We start from the raw sequence: 18,697 nt of genomic DNA on the forward strand, positions 1-18,697 counted from the left end.
TCTGTCAATTAGAGATCCAGAAAGTCAGTCTGTTTGTGTCTTGCTTTGTACAAACTAACCTAGAGACCTACAACAGTATATCAGGTTTGCTGGCTATCAAAACACTTCATGTCAGATTCTCATGAGGTGTGGATGGTTAGAAAATGTTTTATATTGTATCTAATTGATATTATGTCCATGGCAAAAGACAACAAGTTTTGGTGAGGTCAGAGGTTTGAATGATGATTGATTCCTACAAGATGGATCTGCAAGATGCAAGAAGGAGAAAATAAGGGTTTCAAGGATCTCACACTGCAAATATGAGTTTTTCCTCCATTTCTGAAAATCATAGTCAGCATCTGAGTTCAAGTATTACATCCAACATGGGAAGGTTTCTATTTAGTCCTGTTGACACAGAGGCCATTCACAGAAGTAGGAGGTAGTTTAAGAGCCAGCAATGATGATTTCATTACCTTTGTTCTGTGTAACTAGAACAGAGTCCAAACCAGTAAACTATATACATCCTTAGGGTTTGGAAAGGGCCAGCTTTCTACTAAGATGAAAACAGTTGAATAAAGTCAGCTGGGAGATGACTCTAAAAAGAAAAATATTAATTAGGAGACATTTAGGAATATTTCACTAGATGCTAAGAAGGCCACAATACCACAACTGGGAAAGAACTCTCTGCTGGTTACAAAATAATTTGGAAAAGAGAGCAAAATAAGCTAAAAACATTTTAAAAAAAAGAAAGAAAGAAATGAAAAGCTGAATTTATAACAATTAATACAGATTACAAATTATGAACTATAAAAATCTAATAAAAGAAACAAAGACGCACGGGGAGAATATTGTGGTTTGTGTATCTGAGAACAAAAACCAGCTTTCCTTGATAGACCAAAACAGAGAAGTCTCACCATGGTGCTGGTTTATTACTGAAGTGGTGACATTGCTGTGATTTATTCTGTATTTGGGAAGAGAGCCCATGGAGAGCAACCGTTTCCAAAGTCCTTCACAAACATGTTTGACCTTGAAGACTTAAATCCTCATATATCCTCCTGTATCTTTTCTTGTCTCTCCTCTGTTCTCTTCCACTTTCTACCTCAGTCTCATGTCATATGCTGATGACAGAAAAACAAAACAGGAGGCTAACTCCTTGCCTTATTCATGCAACATTCATGTAACCTTCCTGCCTTCAGAAGACTCAGCTGAGTTAGCCGGCACCCTTTTGAAAGCAAGTCAAGTGTCTGCTGACACCGTTTGTTGCCCAGCTTCGAGTGATGGAAAAGGAAAGCCACTAGAGCTCCCCAGATCCATTTCCCTGATCATTTGGGATGGGAGCCCAGCCACAGGGCTTCTCATGCTCCCTTGACAGAGGGCACAGGTTTGAATCCAGTTTCTTGCACCCTCTAAGATTTCGCCCTGCAGCTGGGGCACAGGCTGCTCTGATGTGGGCTTCTCTCAACCTCTCATGTAGACACAGCTTCTGTTTATTTAAATTAATTACTTGTTTTTTCAGACAAGACTAAAAGCAGGGTGATTCACAGATGAGCTGTGAGCATAACTAAAGCCTATCTGCAATTAGATTAAAGCAGGGAAAGCTGAAATGATATATACATACCTACATAGGACCGTCTTCTATTAGAAGATACTTCTCATTTGAGACTATGTTAGGGATTTCCATTTAAATAAACTCAGAAAATAAGGCCCACTATCCTATCAGCACAACTGCCATCATCTGAAGAGATTGTCCTTCTGTGGAAATCAGACTTTGCAGAAGAACAGGGCTGGTAGGATTTTCCCTTGTGCTCTGCTGCACTTCAAAAAGGGAGGCCTTATGGCTATTTTGGACAGGGAATTGGATAAAATTGTCACAGTGGTCTATTCTAGCTTTATCACATGTGCAGAGAATAGCAAACAAATCATCTAGAGTTACCTCTCCCTGAAGTAACTCCCCACAATAAAAAAAAACCCAAGTAGATTTGTAGATTTGCAAATTTGCAAGTTCTTGCATAGTTTACATGGAAATATTCTCAGCTGTTCTCAGCTTCCCCAGGAAACCTCCTCCACTTCTTTCTCTGGCTTCCCCACTTGTTCTCCCAAGGAAAATGTCCTACAACCATTTTTTTTTTAAATAAAGCTTTGAAATTTCTAAAGAGCAGGTACAAAAACATCCTTGAGTTTAGACTAAACTGACCAGAAAACTAACCAGAGCTTTGCTAAGAATATTAAACAATTTAAATAGATGACCTAGTTGGAGACTCATTGTGCCAAGGAAGGTAAAAACCATGTCTGTCTGTCCTCTTAAGATGGATTTTTAAGTCATGAAATGATAAAAAAAGCATTTTTTAAATTTTGGAAGGAAGGAGGAAAGGAGAACTATCAAGACAAGCTACTTGTTTACACTTTCACAACAGTGAATGGGTTCAAAGCAGTTAACCTAGATTAAACACACAAAATGATCATTGTTCTAGACTCACAAAACCACAGCTCATAGACAAAATCTAAATCAGCTGTGCTATGAGCAGAATGGCAAAAATCTCAGAGAGAGGTAAGCACCATGTCAGAAACACAGAGACTAAAACTCTAAAGACCCTTCTTTGAAAAAAGTCTTCTTGGGCTGACAGTCACTAGGGGTTTTTTTGAGAGGGGAGAAACATCTTTAATGACATCCTACATGTCTAGCATCTTCTCAACTGTTGTCTGCTGCAGTGGAAGTTCTCTCTCCTAAAGAAGAAAAAACTTGGCTAGCCATTTTTAAAACCTTAGAGACAGTGTGTAACAGAAGTCAGTCAATAAACCACATGACCAAGCCCAACTTCTCCCTTTTCAGTTACGAATGGACCCACTAGTGTGGAAATGCCATGCCTACGTAACAGCCACAATGCTTATTAACATTTAACAAAGAGTAAAGAATACTTCAATTATGCCATTGACATCATTTTGGTAGTTGCAAGGACATTGAAAGTGTGAAGCAAAATTCTCTCATTAATTTCATATGATGATCTCTACTCAAGTAGGCTCCTTTTCTACCATGCCTGAAACTCCCCTTGAAATCAACAGGGATTATCTGCTTTGTAAAAGAGACATGGTCAAAATCTCAAGTCAAAATTTGTATCATATGGTGGTTAATTCACCAGAGACAATTTTGCCCTGAAGTCCTCAAATATCCCAGTCTTCCTATAACTGCTACACTTTTACGACAAGGAAAGATCTCCAGTTGTTCCAATAAAGAACTTTCATCCGACATTCAGAGGCAAAGACAAAATGTTATCAAAAAAAGCACTGTGGGGATGACAATCTGTCTAAGCTGATGGAAATGAGTTGAAGCTAGAAAAGAAACAAACCTGAAACATTCAGTTTTTTAGAAAATGACACACTATGTGCACATCAAAGGACAGGGATTAGAACAACAGATTTGTGCTGAGACATGCTCAAGAGAAGTAAATTTATTCACATAAGATACAGGACCCTTCAGTTATTGTGAAATGGTGGAAGATTATAACTAACATGCCAGAAGCATGACCAAATTCAGAACTCTGAGATAGGGCACATCTCACCATAAACTAAATGATGTGTTTTTCAGAAGTAAGTAAACATACATAAAATTGATAGTTCCAGCTTCAGTACCCGAGCACCACAATGTATAATTAATCAGAGACTGGATGGAACAAAATCCCACAGTTATTACAGAATTAGAAAAGTCTCTAAAAGACAGTGCCACTTATAGACACTAGAAGTTACCAGCTTGTACCCAAGAGGAATCAGTTTTGTTTTGAATTGGTCGATTTTGAAGGAAAGAAACGGTTTTAATGGTTGTATGTGAGCCTGGAGCTGCCAGTTCAGCTGGGTTCAGCTTCTTGTTGCCTTTGGCTTACTGTGTCATACTGAGTAAGCCAATTCACTCTTCATGCATCTCTCAAATGATTAAGAAATCAGTAATTTCCAGCTGTACAACCTCCAGACTGTACTGGATATTCTTTGCTTGTCATTTACAGTCAATAGCAGGCTTGTCATAATGAAATGCCAATTTTGTTGATCCTCTTGATGCTGTAGTCTGCTACAACCAGAGCAATACCAGTGGTATTCAGGGGTGTTCCCTGGCAGCTTGTTGATCAAGTAGAATTCCCTTGCTGATTATTATTTTGCTGGTACCATTGTGAAATACTGAACAACAGTGTTTCACAGACATCAGAAATGTCTGCTAAACCAAGCAAATCGTTGGATCCAAGTCTGAAAGCTCTCTGTTGAACCCAAGATGCTTGTGAGCAAACAAAAAAAGGATAATTTTTTCCTGTTGAAGACACAGAAAACAGTTGACTGACTTACAGCTGATCACAGAAAGAAAGGGTAAAATTTAAAGCAAAATGGGAGCTTGTATCCCTGTTCTTCCTCAAACTAAAAGCCACTCATAGAATCCTAGAATCTGAAAAAGACCGTTAAGATCATCAAGTCCAACCACTAACTGAACACTGTGAAGCCCACCACTAAACCACATCCCTAAAGAACTTCTCTGTCCCTTAATGACTTCCTTATTTACTTAATCCCTGTTTTCTAGTCTCACCAGTCACCTCATCTTGCACATCTCTGAGCATCCTAACCTGGGAGATCGGTTCAATTCTGTCTTCATTAGAAACAACAACCACCAGAAAAGCTCTGGTGTTTTCTACAGAGAACCAAAATCTGCTTTAGCTTTCAAGTGAACTTGAGCAGCTATTCTGTGGGCAACTCAAGTTTTTGCTGCATGGAGCCCTGGGCCTTCAGTTAGCAAAAGCCAGGAGCTGGCCCATTCTGTGGGTAGCTTAGTGCTCAGACAAAACTGCTCTTTATAGGAAGCCCCTCGTACATTGTGTCCAATAGGAAGAAGAACAAACTCCTCCATGACTTTGATAGTCAGATTTGGGGTGCAGAAAAACCTCACATTTCTCCCAAAAGTAAAATGCTAGAGGAAAGAGATGTTACACATCAGCTGAGGAGGGTTTTTTTTTAAGGATATTGAACATATGATTTGAGTTAGATCACATAATATAGACATTTTAAAAACAGAAACCAAAAATCACAACTTTTCATTTAAAATGTTAAGTGCTGTCAGCACTGCCTGGTTCTCTCTTTTTTGCTGTATCTCTTTCACTAAAACTAGCAAAATTGATCCAGAATGTTTCAGCCCCCTTCCTTAAAAAATATTATTCCATTTTTTCCTAAGTCAGCTCTGTACCCTACTCTTTGGGATCCAATCAACCTCGCTTCATTTAGTACTACGCTTTCTATACACATGTAGTCTGATAGTGGTTAACATATTAGTAGTCAGTGCTCAGAATCATCCTACCAGCTCCTCTTCCTTTTCTTAAAATTACAAGTATTAGAGCTCTGTGCAGTCCTACAGAAAACTGCTCCCATGTTGCTCCTCAGCTTTCCTACACAGAGCTCTGTGGCTGCCAGATAAAGGGATTTGTGCTCATCAGCTTGGTTATATTCTTACATTTAACTCTCAAGAGCAGCAAGCCATAATCCAATTTCTTCTACACTTTCTGCGGTGTAGCACCCTGGTCACAGACTAAAACCTGACGTGTTAAAGCAGAGCAGCCCGATGGCAGCTACCAGTGAGGCTGGGTGCCAGTATTGGGACAGTCATTCATAGAAATCATAGAATCATAGAATGGTAGGAGTTGGAAAGGACCTTTAGAGATCATCTAGTCCAACCCCCCTGCAGAAGCAGGTTCACCTAGATCAGGTCGCATAGGAACATGTCCAGGCGGGTCTTGAAGACCTCCAAGGAAGGAGACTCCACAACCCCTCTGGGCAGCCTGTGCCAGGGCTCCCTCACCTGAACAGGGAAATAGATTTTTCTTATATTCAAATGGAACTTTTTGTGTTCCAGCTTCACCCCATTACCCCTTGTCCTGTTGCTAGCTAAGTTCTAACATTCCTCATAGGCTATGTTATTGATGGTGGTGGTTCCTGACTGGATGGATGCTGATGGGATGGTCTTTCCCTAAAAATCCTCTTCCTTTCCTGGCTGTCCTATTCAGCCTCCTGCAGTCACTGTCATGCTGTCTAAGTCATGAGTCTAAGCCACTACAGGGTGTTGTGAGGGTAAAGCCAAGGAGGCAGATTTCCAGCCTTCTGTCTGCTGAGAACTTACAGAAAATGCAGGAAGCAGCAGCACTTGACTGCTAGGGCAGCATTCTCAGCCTCAAGAGCAGCTCTTCATCTACTTCAAAGAAAACAGCAATGGCATAGCTGGAGGCATCCCACAGAGTAGTTGTCATAGCTGAAGAACTGGGCAGAACCTGCAGCTCAAGTTGGAAACTTGACCTGATTTAGATGTATACTGTGCTCAGGAAGGATTGGCAAAAGGCACCTTGCTTTCACACCTCAGCTTCCTTACACAGGCCCAAGGATCTTTCAAACACTAAGAGAAAAAGGAGTCCATCCTTCCTCTACTGAGACCATGATTTGAAGGCAGCTAAGGGCCTAAGCTGACAATTTCTTCCCATCCTGAGGCAGCCTTAACCTAAAACAAGAGCCTGTGGTGCAAGGAAACTAAAAATGTGCTTCGCCGCAATGTCACTTGGGATTTCAAAAGCCAAAAAGAGACCCTGGCAATACATCCCAGACAACATACTCATATTGCAACACTTATTTCAAGAGTAATAACTTCAGGGTTAGAGTGTACGAGGCATTCTCCACCCCAATCCATCTCTGCATGGGAACAGTGAGCAAAACAACATAAAGAATACATTTAATCTGTAACGATCTGCATATGTGAATGGTGGAACTTTAAAATCACGTGGGCATACATTCCGCCTGACAGAAAAGCAAAGCAGGAGTTGCTCTCTGTTCTGTGATCCTGGATGGAGTTTAAAAGCTGGTGAATAATCAAGATGCAACTTTAGCAATCCCATGTCCATTTAGTCAGGCCATTGTGCAAGAAAATGGGAAGATAAAAGAAGGAATTCCTTTTTATTTCTACACATGTGATGGCTCTTTTCATCATCATCAAAGTACCTTCATCAAAGCTTTCTATGCTCTTCAACAGGACCTCAGACCAGAACACACCTCTGAAAGAAAAATAACTCTATTTCACCCATTCGCTATTCACACAAGTAGTTTTGACTGCAACAAAGCCCCAGTGCCCCCATCTTCTCTAAGCAGCAGTCAAATAGTAGTGGTGAAATGAAGTCCCAATGAGTGACTTTAACCTGCACCTAGTTCTGCAGCAGTGCTAGCTGTGCAGCAATTCCCACACATGACTTATCTTTTACTGGAGTCACTCCAGTGAGTGCCAAAGTATAGTCTCAGATATATATTTACCTTCTTTTCTAAGAAAGGGAGGCAGAGCACAGGTTGCTGTACTGGAAAGGAAGAGAAAAGCCATGCCTATCTCCAAGCCTACCCAACTGGAGCCTGGAACTCACATTCCTTCAAGTTTCTGCAATTTCTGGCTCATCTTACTCTGACAAAAGTTGCCTTCATGGAGCAGGCGATTTGTTTTCTGCTGTAAATTTGAATGACCACTGACTGGTCTCTCTGTTTTGAAGGATGGCACCATTTTTCATGTCTAATGAATCACACATCGAGCCTCCAAAAGCATCCAGACTCAAAACACAGATAACAACTTTGGGACAACTTTTTCCCTTCTCATGTCCAAACTTCTGACAAACACTTTCTCAAGCCTAGAAGAGCTAGAAACACAATGTTCTCTTTTTGGTTTTGTGAAGAAAAATGAGGGAGTGAGAGATTTGAGGAGTGGGGGTGGGGTTTTATGGACTAACATTAGCACCTAAGCGTCCGAAAAAGAAACCAGAGAAATTCCCCACTGACTCAATGTCTAACTAGGAGAGTTTGTCACACAGGAGAAAGGCCAAAGAACCCAAAAATATACATAAAGAAAGAACCAAAAAAAAAAAAAAAGACGAAAGATGTGTCTGGTTCATACCAGGAATGTAGGTGTCAAAAATGGCCTTGTTCATTACCAGGTTGCAGTCAGGTCTCTGTATGGTATTGAAACAGACATAAATCTTTAATCTCCTTCCACAATTTCCCCTGGAAGCCTAGAGACTAATCACAGATTTTGTGCAAGAGTAAGAAGAAATGAATATGAAATGGAAAGCTGGATAAAGGAAACTTCACATTCAGATCAGATACTATTATGCAGCTTTTCTTACCAGCTCTAGAAAATGTTCTTCATCCATTTTGGGGATGAAAGGAGTTAAAATGCAGGTAAGCAGGCATGGAAACAAGATAAGGCAGGCAGGTAGGCAGGAGCAAAGTAAGGACGGGAAGAAGCAAGGAAAGAAGGAACAGTGCTTCTCCAGTGGATGCACAGACTCATCTATAGCTATATTTTAAACAAGACTGTTGCCTGTAACTTTAGAAGTGGTCAGAGTCTTCCTCCCTTTTCACCCTCATGAGGAAGCCACAGCACATAGGATGAAACCCATCCATCCTGTACAGATGGCATAGAGCCACGTCCCTTCATTTGCAGTGTTGTTACCTCAACAGGAGCCACAGAAAATGCCCCCATGTACCCTAAAACAGGCAACACTCAACAGTGAAGACACTTGTTCATCAGGAGGGGAATGGATGGTTTGAACTGTTCAGGCTCAAGGACTCTGGTCACGGACATCAGTGGCTGTACAAGGGGAAAACAAATTCTGAGGATAAAAGTAATGTCTTTCTTGAGATAAGCTTCAATCTCAACACCTTGATTAAAAGCAACCAGCTGTTGGATTTCCCCAGACTAATCACACGTGGTCAGAGCTAGAAATGACCACAGTCTCTTTAGGCACATCTTGATTTAATAACAAAAGCAATTACATTTCTGTGACTGCCCCGGCACACCAAGATTTGTCCTGTGATGAAATTTGTTATTGAGCAGCAAATAGGAGCCTCAGGTATGCCAGACAAATCTCAGAGTTAACTAGAGTCAGTTTTTCAACCTGATTTCACTACATTTTTGCTCACACATGGATTAGCCAAGGGCACAGAGATGACAAATGCAGAAGCAGAAGTCCAGATTCAGCCCAGTGCTGAAGCCAAGTAGAGAAATGTTATAGAGCACCAAGGGCCCTGTCACTGTGCAGTAGCTGAGCAGGGCTTGTATTTATTTTTAAACACCTTAATAACATCTTAGTCCTGTTTTAAGAGCCTAAGTCACTAAATGGATCTAGGATGTTTGTTTTTCAATTGACCTGCATTCAACGGGTGCTTTTTTCCTGGCAGTAAACCAGCTGATGTGCATTCAGTCAGGCTGTCTCAAGCCCGTATGTCACTGCATGTGTCTGCTCATGAAGATTTGCAGTGCACACTCATGACAAATTGAACTGTAAATCTAGGGCTGATCTCATTTTGCTAGACTGCTGGTAATGCCTGTGTCTGGGGTGTGCATAGACATGAGAAGTCACAGATTCATAAAATAGTTTGGCTTGGAAGGGAGATTTAAAGATCACCTAGTCCAAACACCCTGCAATGAGCAAGGACATCTCCAACTAGATCAGGTTGCTCAGAGCCCCGTCCAATCTGACCTTGAGTGTTTCCCAGGGATGAAGCATCTACCATCTCTCTGAGCAACCTGTTCCAGTGTTTTGCAACTCCCATGGTAAAAAAAGAGTCCTCCTTATCTGATCTAAATCCACTCTCTTTTAGTTTAAAATCGCTACCCATTGTCTTAGCACAATAGGCTCTTCTAAAAGGTCTGTCCCCATCTTTCTTATAAGTTGCCCTTAAGTACTGAAAAACTACAATAATGTCTAAGTGGAGCCTTCTCTTCTCCAGGCTGAACACCTCCAACTCTCTCAGCCTGTCTTGATAGGAGAAAGGCTCCAACCCTCTGATCATCTTTGTGGCCCTCCTCTGTAGTCTCTCCAACAGGTTCATGTCGTTCTCACACTGGGGGCCTCAGAACTGAAGGCAGTACTGCAAATGGGTTCTCATGAGAGTGGAGTAGAGGTGGACAATCCCCTCCCTCAATATGCAGACCACACTGCTTTTGGTGCAGCCTAGGATACAGCTGGCCTCTGGGCTGTGAGTGCACATTGTCGGCTCGTGTCCAGCTAATCATCCTCCAGTACCCTAAATCCTTCTCAGCAGGGCTGCTCCAAATTGCTTCTTTCCCCAGGCTATATTGATACTGGAGGTTGCCCCAACCCAGCTGCACAATCCTACACTTGGCCTTCCTGAATCTCACACGGTTCATGCGGGCCCACTTCTGAAGTCAGTACTGATCACTGAGGATAGGCAGATGGACTGCAAATTCCATCTCTCAGCAAAGGCAAGTAATTCCTCAAGGCACAGGATTGATGTAAGAGACCTGAATGTGGGTTTTCTTCAAACTCCAGAAGCCGAAAACACTTGTGGATCCGGTAGTAATGTCTCCAGGGCAGGGCAGTAAGCTGGCAAGTACCTGAGAGGAGGTACTGCTTAACTTAGCTGTGCTCTATTTTTACAGAACTTTGACAAAAAGATTATTTTTTCTTCTCACAGAAATACATCAGTTGATTCATGACCTGCAGCATCTGGTTGTCGTTGCTGATGCGCTATTAAGACAAAAACAAGGGTACAAGACACCCAGTGAATCTAGCAAGCTTCCTTCACCTGCCTGCCACCTGAATTTGTTTGCCAGCTTGTCCTGCAGAGAGAAAAATTACTCTACCACTAAGAAAGAGCCTTTTCGAGTGTTTTAGTGTACTGCTGTGTGCAATGTTTCTATAGAGACACCATTAAGCTGTCTCTGTACTTTGGGATGCCTGCTCAAGGTTAGCAAGCTTACTGTGAAACCAAAGGTGAACGACCTGGGAGTGCTTCACATCTGATCTAAGATGGAAAGGGAAAACAAAAACAAACAAACAAACAAACAAAAAGACAATCACTGAAGCAGTCTCGTATTTGCCGTCACAGAAGTTGTCGCGTAATGGTGCTTGCGTGGAGCAGCAGTGGCATCTAGCGACCGAGGCGAGAAGATCACCAACCGACTGATGGGAACACAGGGACACGGCGTGCCCTGAGGCCAGAGGATACATCACTGACCTGATGGTGCTGATGGTTGCAAACCTGGTCCTACCTTTATCACTCTGCAATGTTACATCCTTGTGGTTAGATATTTTATCACTTTTACAGACAATGCTACGATGTGTTTCAAACTGTACCAGCGAAATCCCCCACCAATCCTCTGTCTGTCACACCAGCCTGGAGGTTCAGCAGCGGTGTGGGACAGCTTACCTCTCACACAGCGGCACAAGTAGTATCTCCTTAGCATGAGTGAGACAAACAGTTTCCAGTCGACGTGGAAACCAATGACTCAGTGCTGGCTAGTGGGATGGAGAACGTGTCAGGCAACACCAAGTCATCTGTCCCTCTGCCAAGCAGACAATCGTCCTTCTGTTCCCTCCAGAGAAAGGCCTCTTCTCCAAGAGTGCTGGGGGCCAGACAGGGAGTAGTATTGTTGCAGCTGGGTGAAAAGTTTACTAGTGCATGGGTAACCACAAAAATTATCATACACAGTAATGTGGAGTTCAAAAGGGCACGATGCCTAATGCAACTGACGGGTAGTGGGAGAAGGAGCAGAACATGACTGGGTTTATAGCTCTGTTTTGTGCAGACAAAAAAGCAATAGCTCTACATTTGTTAAAACAAAAAAGGAACAGGGTTTCATGAAAAGCTGTTGTTAGGAGAGTAAGGAAACCAGCAATTGTAAGTCCCAGTGGTGAAACAATTGTAAGATCCCTGACATAATTTTTGGTGCCCAGAACTACAAGTTGACAACTCGTAAGGTTTCGTTCGGCTCTCTCTGGGTGTGTGTCACTGATGCCAGGTGAGCTGTAAATAACTGTCCTTCTCAAGTTTTATCCTTGGACTCTTATACCCAGGCTAGCTGGTTGCTAGAGACCTTACCTACTTTTCCTACAAATAAATTTGTTTCCTTCTTGGTAGCCAAACCTCTTCCCTCCACAAGCGTCCATATGGTCTGTCTGCACTGGCTGACTCCTGCCCTGGGCTCTGGGCTGGTGTTCATATCCACGTGTCACATGGAGAGGCGGCTGGAGCAGGTAGGAAGGGACAGGAAGGTTCGAGCACACCTGCAGCCAGGGAGCCCATGGGGGCAAACCAGCACACAGCAGGAACCACAGCCACAGCTGCTCTATCAGGCTCATATTTTCCGGTGTTTATTATTCTTTTCATTCCTGACTGTGTCTCCATTATTATTATTCTTTTCATGTGAAGGAGGAAACTTTGCTACTGACCCACTGTTTGTGGTCCCTTGCTGTGCACTCAGCTGCCCAGATCAGCATGCTGCTGGTTTGCAGTGAATGAGTCTCTGGCCCAAGCCACTGGCCTGGCCACCCACCTCACCTCTGTGTGATGTGCACAATCCAGGCAAAATCAGATGAGTGCCCCAAGGGAAGGTTGTCTCCAGATGCATATGTTCTTACAGGACTACTTTCTTAGGCATTTCAAGCCATCAGTGGTCAGAGAAAAGATGCTGCACTGAGCCAACCAACTATGGCTATCCTTACCTTCCTGAAAACTCTGACCAAACAAACAGACAATGAATATAAGCAAGGGTTGGGATTTCAAAAAGGGAAAGCATGAGTCAAATGTAGAAGGAACATTTGCAAAAGCTATTGAGTGATGTAATGCAGAAAGCACCCCTTGCTCCTGCTCCTGTACTCAAAAAATGAGGCACTGCTCAAAAAATATCCACGTGTCACCAGCAATTAGAAAATACCAGAAAGCCAACAAGAGATGATGAAAAACTCTACACACCCTTGAGAGGAGACAGAGTGAGCAACATAGCTTGTGGCAGCCCTTCCTATCAGCCTGGCAGGACTGCTGCTGGTAAATCAGAGGCAGAGGGTTACATCCCAAGCGCTACCATGGGTTGAACAGTGTGTAACATCCACCAGACACCCTGCAAAGTGGTGCAAGCCATGCTCTGAGCTCACACAGGCTCCAAAGCACGGACTGAGCTGCAGACAGCACACCGAGATGTACTCGGGTGTGCTCAGTCACATCCACCCAGTGCCAGCCTGGCACACCTGCCAGGCAGCAACACTCACTAGCCTAGTTTTGGGGCAGCATCATCCCAGCTACATCCTCCCCATGAAGCTGTCTCAGAGCACAGCCCAAGAGGCCTCAGGTGTGCTGGTGAGGACACGGTAGGTCTTACCCAGGTGGGATTCCAGCATTTGCTGCCTTTTTGAGGGCTCATTGTGTGAACTCACCCACAGTAAACCATGTCATAGGGCTCCCTGTTGGCATCCCTCTCCTGCCAGGGCATGTTGGGAGCAGTCACTGGGCTATGAAGTGGGTGCACAACAACATCATGAGATGTGGCTTCTCGCTGGCATCAGACAAGTCCACAATCACTGCCAACACATGAAAGATGGACAGAGCGCAGTACATCACAGCTCATAGACTCATAGAACCATAGACATGAGCCTTTGGTTTGTTGCTTATACAAGCAACCCAGAAAGAAGCACCGAAACTGAGGAGTTTGCTCCCCCTCAAAATTTCTTGCACCTTTTGCCAGGATGGGTTGCTCCTTCCCTCCTCCAATCCTCCTGCCTCACCTCCCACACCATCACCATGCCTGTTTGCTTATTTGTGGTAAGCCATCATGGTTTGATATGGTTTTATCAGAAAAAGACTTGGAAACATTTTGATTCCTTTAAAACCTGTCATAATAAGTGCCATATGCTGCCTGTAGGATGAAGCACAGCTGAAATGGCATCCTGCAGCCTGAGCATCAGCCTGACATGGTCTGACACTGCAAACCACCTCTGTGCCCTAAATCGTGTTAAATAACTTATGTCAAAGTCAAAATCAGCTTGTGCAAGCTCTGAATGCTCTTTTAATGGGGAAGGACGTGCAAAAGGTACCATTCACACATGCAATTTCCTGCAGGGTGCTGGATCCACCCTTCCCACACACGACTCTCTCAAAGGGTTACACCTTCCCAGGGATGCTCTTACCAACACAGAGGTGTCCAAACAGAAGTTTCAGCTGCCTGAAAAGCCATTCACCAGCTGGCTGATGGCACAAGGGCTGAAGGTGCTCATCTGGGACCACCGCACGTCTCAAATGTCTTGCAGGGCTCCATGATGACCGCCCTGCCTTGAACAGAAACTTCTGCCAATAAGAAGTGAGTAAAACTAGAGTAAACAAGGCATTGACAAGGACAGGAACCCATTAGGATGAATTTTTGTTCCTTCACACTTCAGTGGAGCAGTTGTCAGATGATGACACCGGCTCCTTGCCCCTCAGCCAGGCGTGACTGCTGCCTGTGGATAAACACCTGGTGACTCACTGCAAGGTCAAGTAAAATTAGAGGAGTAGTGAAAACACCCATCTTCTGTATGAACAACTTCACATGGTTTAAAATCCACGTTTTGGAGGTTTGAAACAGCTTTTAAGTCTCTCTCGAATTCTAAACATGAACTTTTATCCGAATTGGAAACATCAGTATGAAGGGCTGGATTTTATTTTTGCTTGAAATACCATTTTGTTGCCTTCCTATTAATCACTTGAGATCTTTTGAATGGGTTCTGGTAGGACTTTTGTTAAGTATACAAAACTATATTTTCCTGAGCCTCAGCTGTGGATGTTTGTTACCTGCAATTGTGAAAAACTGATTTCTATCATCTACTACATTTTTACCCCTAAAGTGCAGCCAGTTTTGAATAATCTCAGAATAGCTTTGAACCTGTTTCCACTGACAGGACTGTGAGTGTTCTCAAAATGGAATCAAGTGCCCAGCCCTTGAGAGCTTGTGTTTGAGAATGGTGAAACACACTCTCAAACAAAAATCAATCTCATCCTAGCAAAATACTCTCAAAAAAGACCCCAGGAGTGTAAAAAACCCTAGCAAACAGAAAGGTGATTTAGTTGCATGGAACAGCACATTAGCACAAGCAGGCCTCAAGGAGAATAAAACACAGAGGTTTATGGCAGAGACTCCCACTACTGTGCTTCCCAACATCCTCAGTGCTGTAATACCACAAGCCCAGCTGCATCACCAGACCCTGTTTGCTGAAGGGGTTCTTTAGGGCAAGACAATTGGAAACTTCTCTGGAGTTTCCTGGTGCTTCAGACCTCGTCTTAATGTCCCACTTCAGTGCTGAGGGATGACATTGCTTTTACTTTGTTCAACGGGCAGACTTCAGGAAGAGTGAACATCCTTTGACGTGCTGAACAGCTAAAAGGACATTCGATTTTCTCATCTAGCAGTACTTCAGTTTCCTGCAGAAAACACCATCAGACCAATGCACTGAGTGCTGTGTGTAGTCTTTCACCTCAATCCGGAGGGTCCAGGCAGCGTACAAGACCCTCAGAGCACACTCATCAATTATTATTGTCTGAATCGCTACAATTAGCATTCTATTGGCATTTCTTTCCCCAGACCACTATCCATGCAGAGCTTGCTAATTTGCTTAATAACAACTTAATGTGTCTAAAGCCCATGCAGATACTTGCAACGTCTTAGCAGTTTGTGCAGAACCACAGTTCTTTTATTTGTCCCAATTCAGTATACAGCCACCTGATACACTGAAGCTAAGAAAAACTGGGGATCCACAGGAAAATTCTGAGAAGTCAATTTCTTCAAAATCAAGGCAGAATCAACTCTCATACAGTCTGTGATCAGTGACTAAATTCTACAGTATTTTAACGTACTGAGCGCTATAAATAATCATCTGTGACGAGACTACTATAGCCTGAAAATAAGGCTGATTTACATCTGGTTTATTTATAGTGTTCTTACTTGTCTATTATTTCATATGCATACACCTGTATAAAACAACAACAGATTCAAACTGTCCTGACAACAATAAACAGGGTATACTGTGCAGCTTATAAGTTATGGTATACAGTAAAACTGACATCAAGTCCTATGGGTCATGGGGTACATTAATAAATAGACAATGACACATGAATTTGCAAACTTAGCAAATAATTTTAAAAGGGGAAGTAAGATATTACATACCATGGGGCTGGTCCATCGTTACTGCCTTTACTCTGGTGTAAAACAATGGCACTTTGCTGTCGTGGGAGCCTTGGAAGCAGCACAGTAACATATCACAGTCAATACTCCCATTTTAAGAGCAACCTGAATTGCTTGAGTTTTAGTGCTTGATTTTGCAACCCTAAAGTTGAATTGTCCACATTAAATTTCTCTGCCTGCCTGTTCAATACACAGATTTTTAAAACTAAAACTTATCTGTCCTATAGTGTTCACCACCTTTGCTTTTTGATTTGTAAGTAGACGTTCAGCTTATTGCTTTGCTGTTGCTCTCTCACCAGGACCAGCACCAAGCTTTGGAAGCCCAAGGCAGTCCCACGGTCCACCCCACTTATGTAGCGGCTGAGTTGGCTTCTAATGGTAAGTGGCACCCTAAGTATCTAATCACTCTATTTATAGAATTTAAGACCCTAAACTACTTGGGAACGTTCATATATTTTACCTACTCCTAAGCTGGCAAATATGATTTTAATCACAACTCTGTGATCTAGATAACAGATAAATGCACTGAAGCCAGGACGTGCCGTAACAGCCATACAGCTGCACCTACAGTTGTACCTAGTTCCTAATTTTGCAGTGCTGCAACTTCCCAGCAGTAACAGAAATGCACTTACATATGTAACAGAAAAGGAGCAAACCCGTGCTGGGGATGGTCTTAGGTCTGCTGCTTTCATGCTCACTGATGACATCTGTATCAAACATGGTATCAGCAGAGGACTGCTGTGGGAAGAGAAGCACAAAATGCTGTTCAAGGACGTCTGAAGGCAAATGGCCCAGCAAGGGAGTGGTTGTGTCGGACACAGAGCGATGCTTGTGCTTGTGCTTCTGTCAGCCATGGCTTCTCCAGCCACCCGCGGAGCAAGAGGTCTAACGGGGAGCAGCACAACAGTTACAACTGCTACACATGTGTCGGCTGCACCAGACAATTTGTCCTTGGAGCTTGGAAAGAGGCAGGAGGCAGCTGTGGGGGGCTGAGGGGTTAAAGGCAGCTGGTGCTTTTACGCCCGAGTTAGAGTCAAAGGAATGGTATCCTCAGCACTGCAAATCAATGTTTATTTAACCCCAGAACCATCAGAATCGACACGAGGGTGCCAGAGTGCATCTTCACTAATCTATCCCAGAACAACACGGGAGCACAAGTTTCTAAGACACATATTTATACACCTGGTAACCACTTTTGTCCTCATCAGCTAAAGATCAGAAATGCTTTGGGACGCACACACACGTTAAAAAAAAACACCAACCAAAGGCAACAGAAATGTTTGTTACTGTCAGAAACAGAAAGTTCCGGGTAGAAGATCACCGTTTCCTGGTCCCACTGTTGCCGCTGGCAGACTTATTGAAACTTCTGCTCATCTGTGGGAAGTGTACAGTTGGTGTTCTTTCAGTGGGGCCATACAGCCCTAAATTCCTGGCTGTAGCTGACTTGCGAAGGGGCTTGACGCTGGGAAAAGGGTTGAAAACTTGTGGCTTTGGGTTCCCAGGCTGGGGAGACTTAGCCAGGTTTCCACTGTCACTGGATGAACTGGAGGACTCTGATAAACGTGGCTGCCCAGACGGATGGCACGTGGACTCAACCTCAGATTTGTCATCTGAGGTGAGATCCAGGGCCTCTAGTTTTAGCTGAACCACTGACACACTCGTGCTGCTGTCCGTAGAGGCTGTCTCAGATGTCTGCTGCTCGGCTGCTCCGGCAGTCCTGTCATCCAAGCCACATCCTTCTCCTTCTCCTTCGTCAGGCCCTTTGGAAGTCTCCTCCTTTGCCCCAGGACTATTTGTTTTACAGCTCTCGCTCTGCTCATCTATCAGTCCTATGGTATCCCCGTAGCCCAGGTGGCCTTTGGCCCGAGCAATGTTCTTCCGATGCACTCGTATGTGAGTGCGCCACGGGGAGTTCAGCTTCGTTCTAAGGTCTTCCTGAGCAACAGGGGACATCTTCCCTGTTGCGTGACTTGGGATGTGAATAACAGCGTTTTTCAGAGACCTGTTATTCAGTTTCATCTTCTTTCCTAAAAGGAGGTGGTTTATGACTGGAGAGTGGTTTACCTGAGACGGGAGGAGGCTGGTAACCGGCCCTTTGTCTGAAAGAAAGTGTTTAAAAGAAACACAGTATTGTTAAAGACCAAACCAATTTAACGTCCTAAAGATCCTCCACTAAATTCGATGTCTTTCTTGTGGTACAGCAAAGGTTTGTAGGACTGACTGCTATTTAATAAATACACAAATCAATTGCTGAATTTCTCTTACATCTTGGAGCCGAATGCAAAGCTGTAACTTCTGTAACAGAGACTTCCTGGCCTCCCTCCCTGCTTGGCCCTGAACCCGGAAAATGGCCCTGAACCCGGAAAATACACCAGAACACAAAAAGCTGCTCAATTTTTGAGACTGCACTGTAACTGACAGATTAATATTGGCTTCTGATCTGTCCCCTCCCCTTCATTTCTTTTCCAACCGTGAGAGGCAATTCAGTTCGCCCACACAAGGCCAGTCAAAAAGCCTCCCCATGAGGCTTGTGTGACTGGAGAATGAACCAATATCTTTTTAATGGAGAAGGCACACCAACTCTTTTCCAATAGATAGTGTTATGAAACCAGAGCAGTAGACTCAGAATTAGGTAATTAGACAGTTTGATTAAACCACAAACCCAGCCCCCTGCATTGTGATTAGTAAGATTAGAAAGGTTTGTGATTGGGGGTGGGGGTT

The 18,697-nt window shown here is 43.5% G+C and overlaps 1 protein-coding gene across 2 annotated transcripts in view; it reads right to left on the reverse strand.

Moving 5' to 3' along the window:
• Window positions 1-15,463: 15,463 nt before the first annotated feature.
• TBC1D30 (TBC1 domain family member 30) overlaps window positions 15,464-18,697 on the reverse strand; it is a 56,525-nt gene continuing 53,291 nt past the window's right edge. For both annotated transcript variants that reach the window (XM_062016730.1, XM_062016723.1), the window contains one exon: window positions 15,464-18,075. In XM_062016730.1, coding sequence (XP_061872714.1) covers window positions 17,294-18,075 — 782 coding nt within the window. In that variant the 3' untranslated portion in view covers window positions 15,464-17,293. The remainder of the gene's footprint in view (window positions 18,076-18,697) is intronic.

The sequence above is a fragment of the Colius striatus genome, chromosome 1, assembly GCF_028858725.1.
Source record: "Colius striatus isolate bColStr4 chromosome 1, bColStr4.1.hap1, whole genome shotgun sequence".
Classification (NCBI taxonomy): Eukaryota; Metazoa; Chordata; class Aves; order Coliiformes; family Coliidae; genus Colius; species Colius striatus.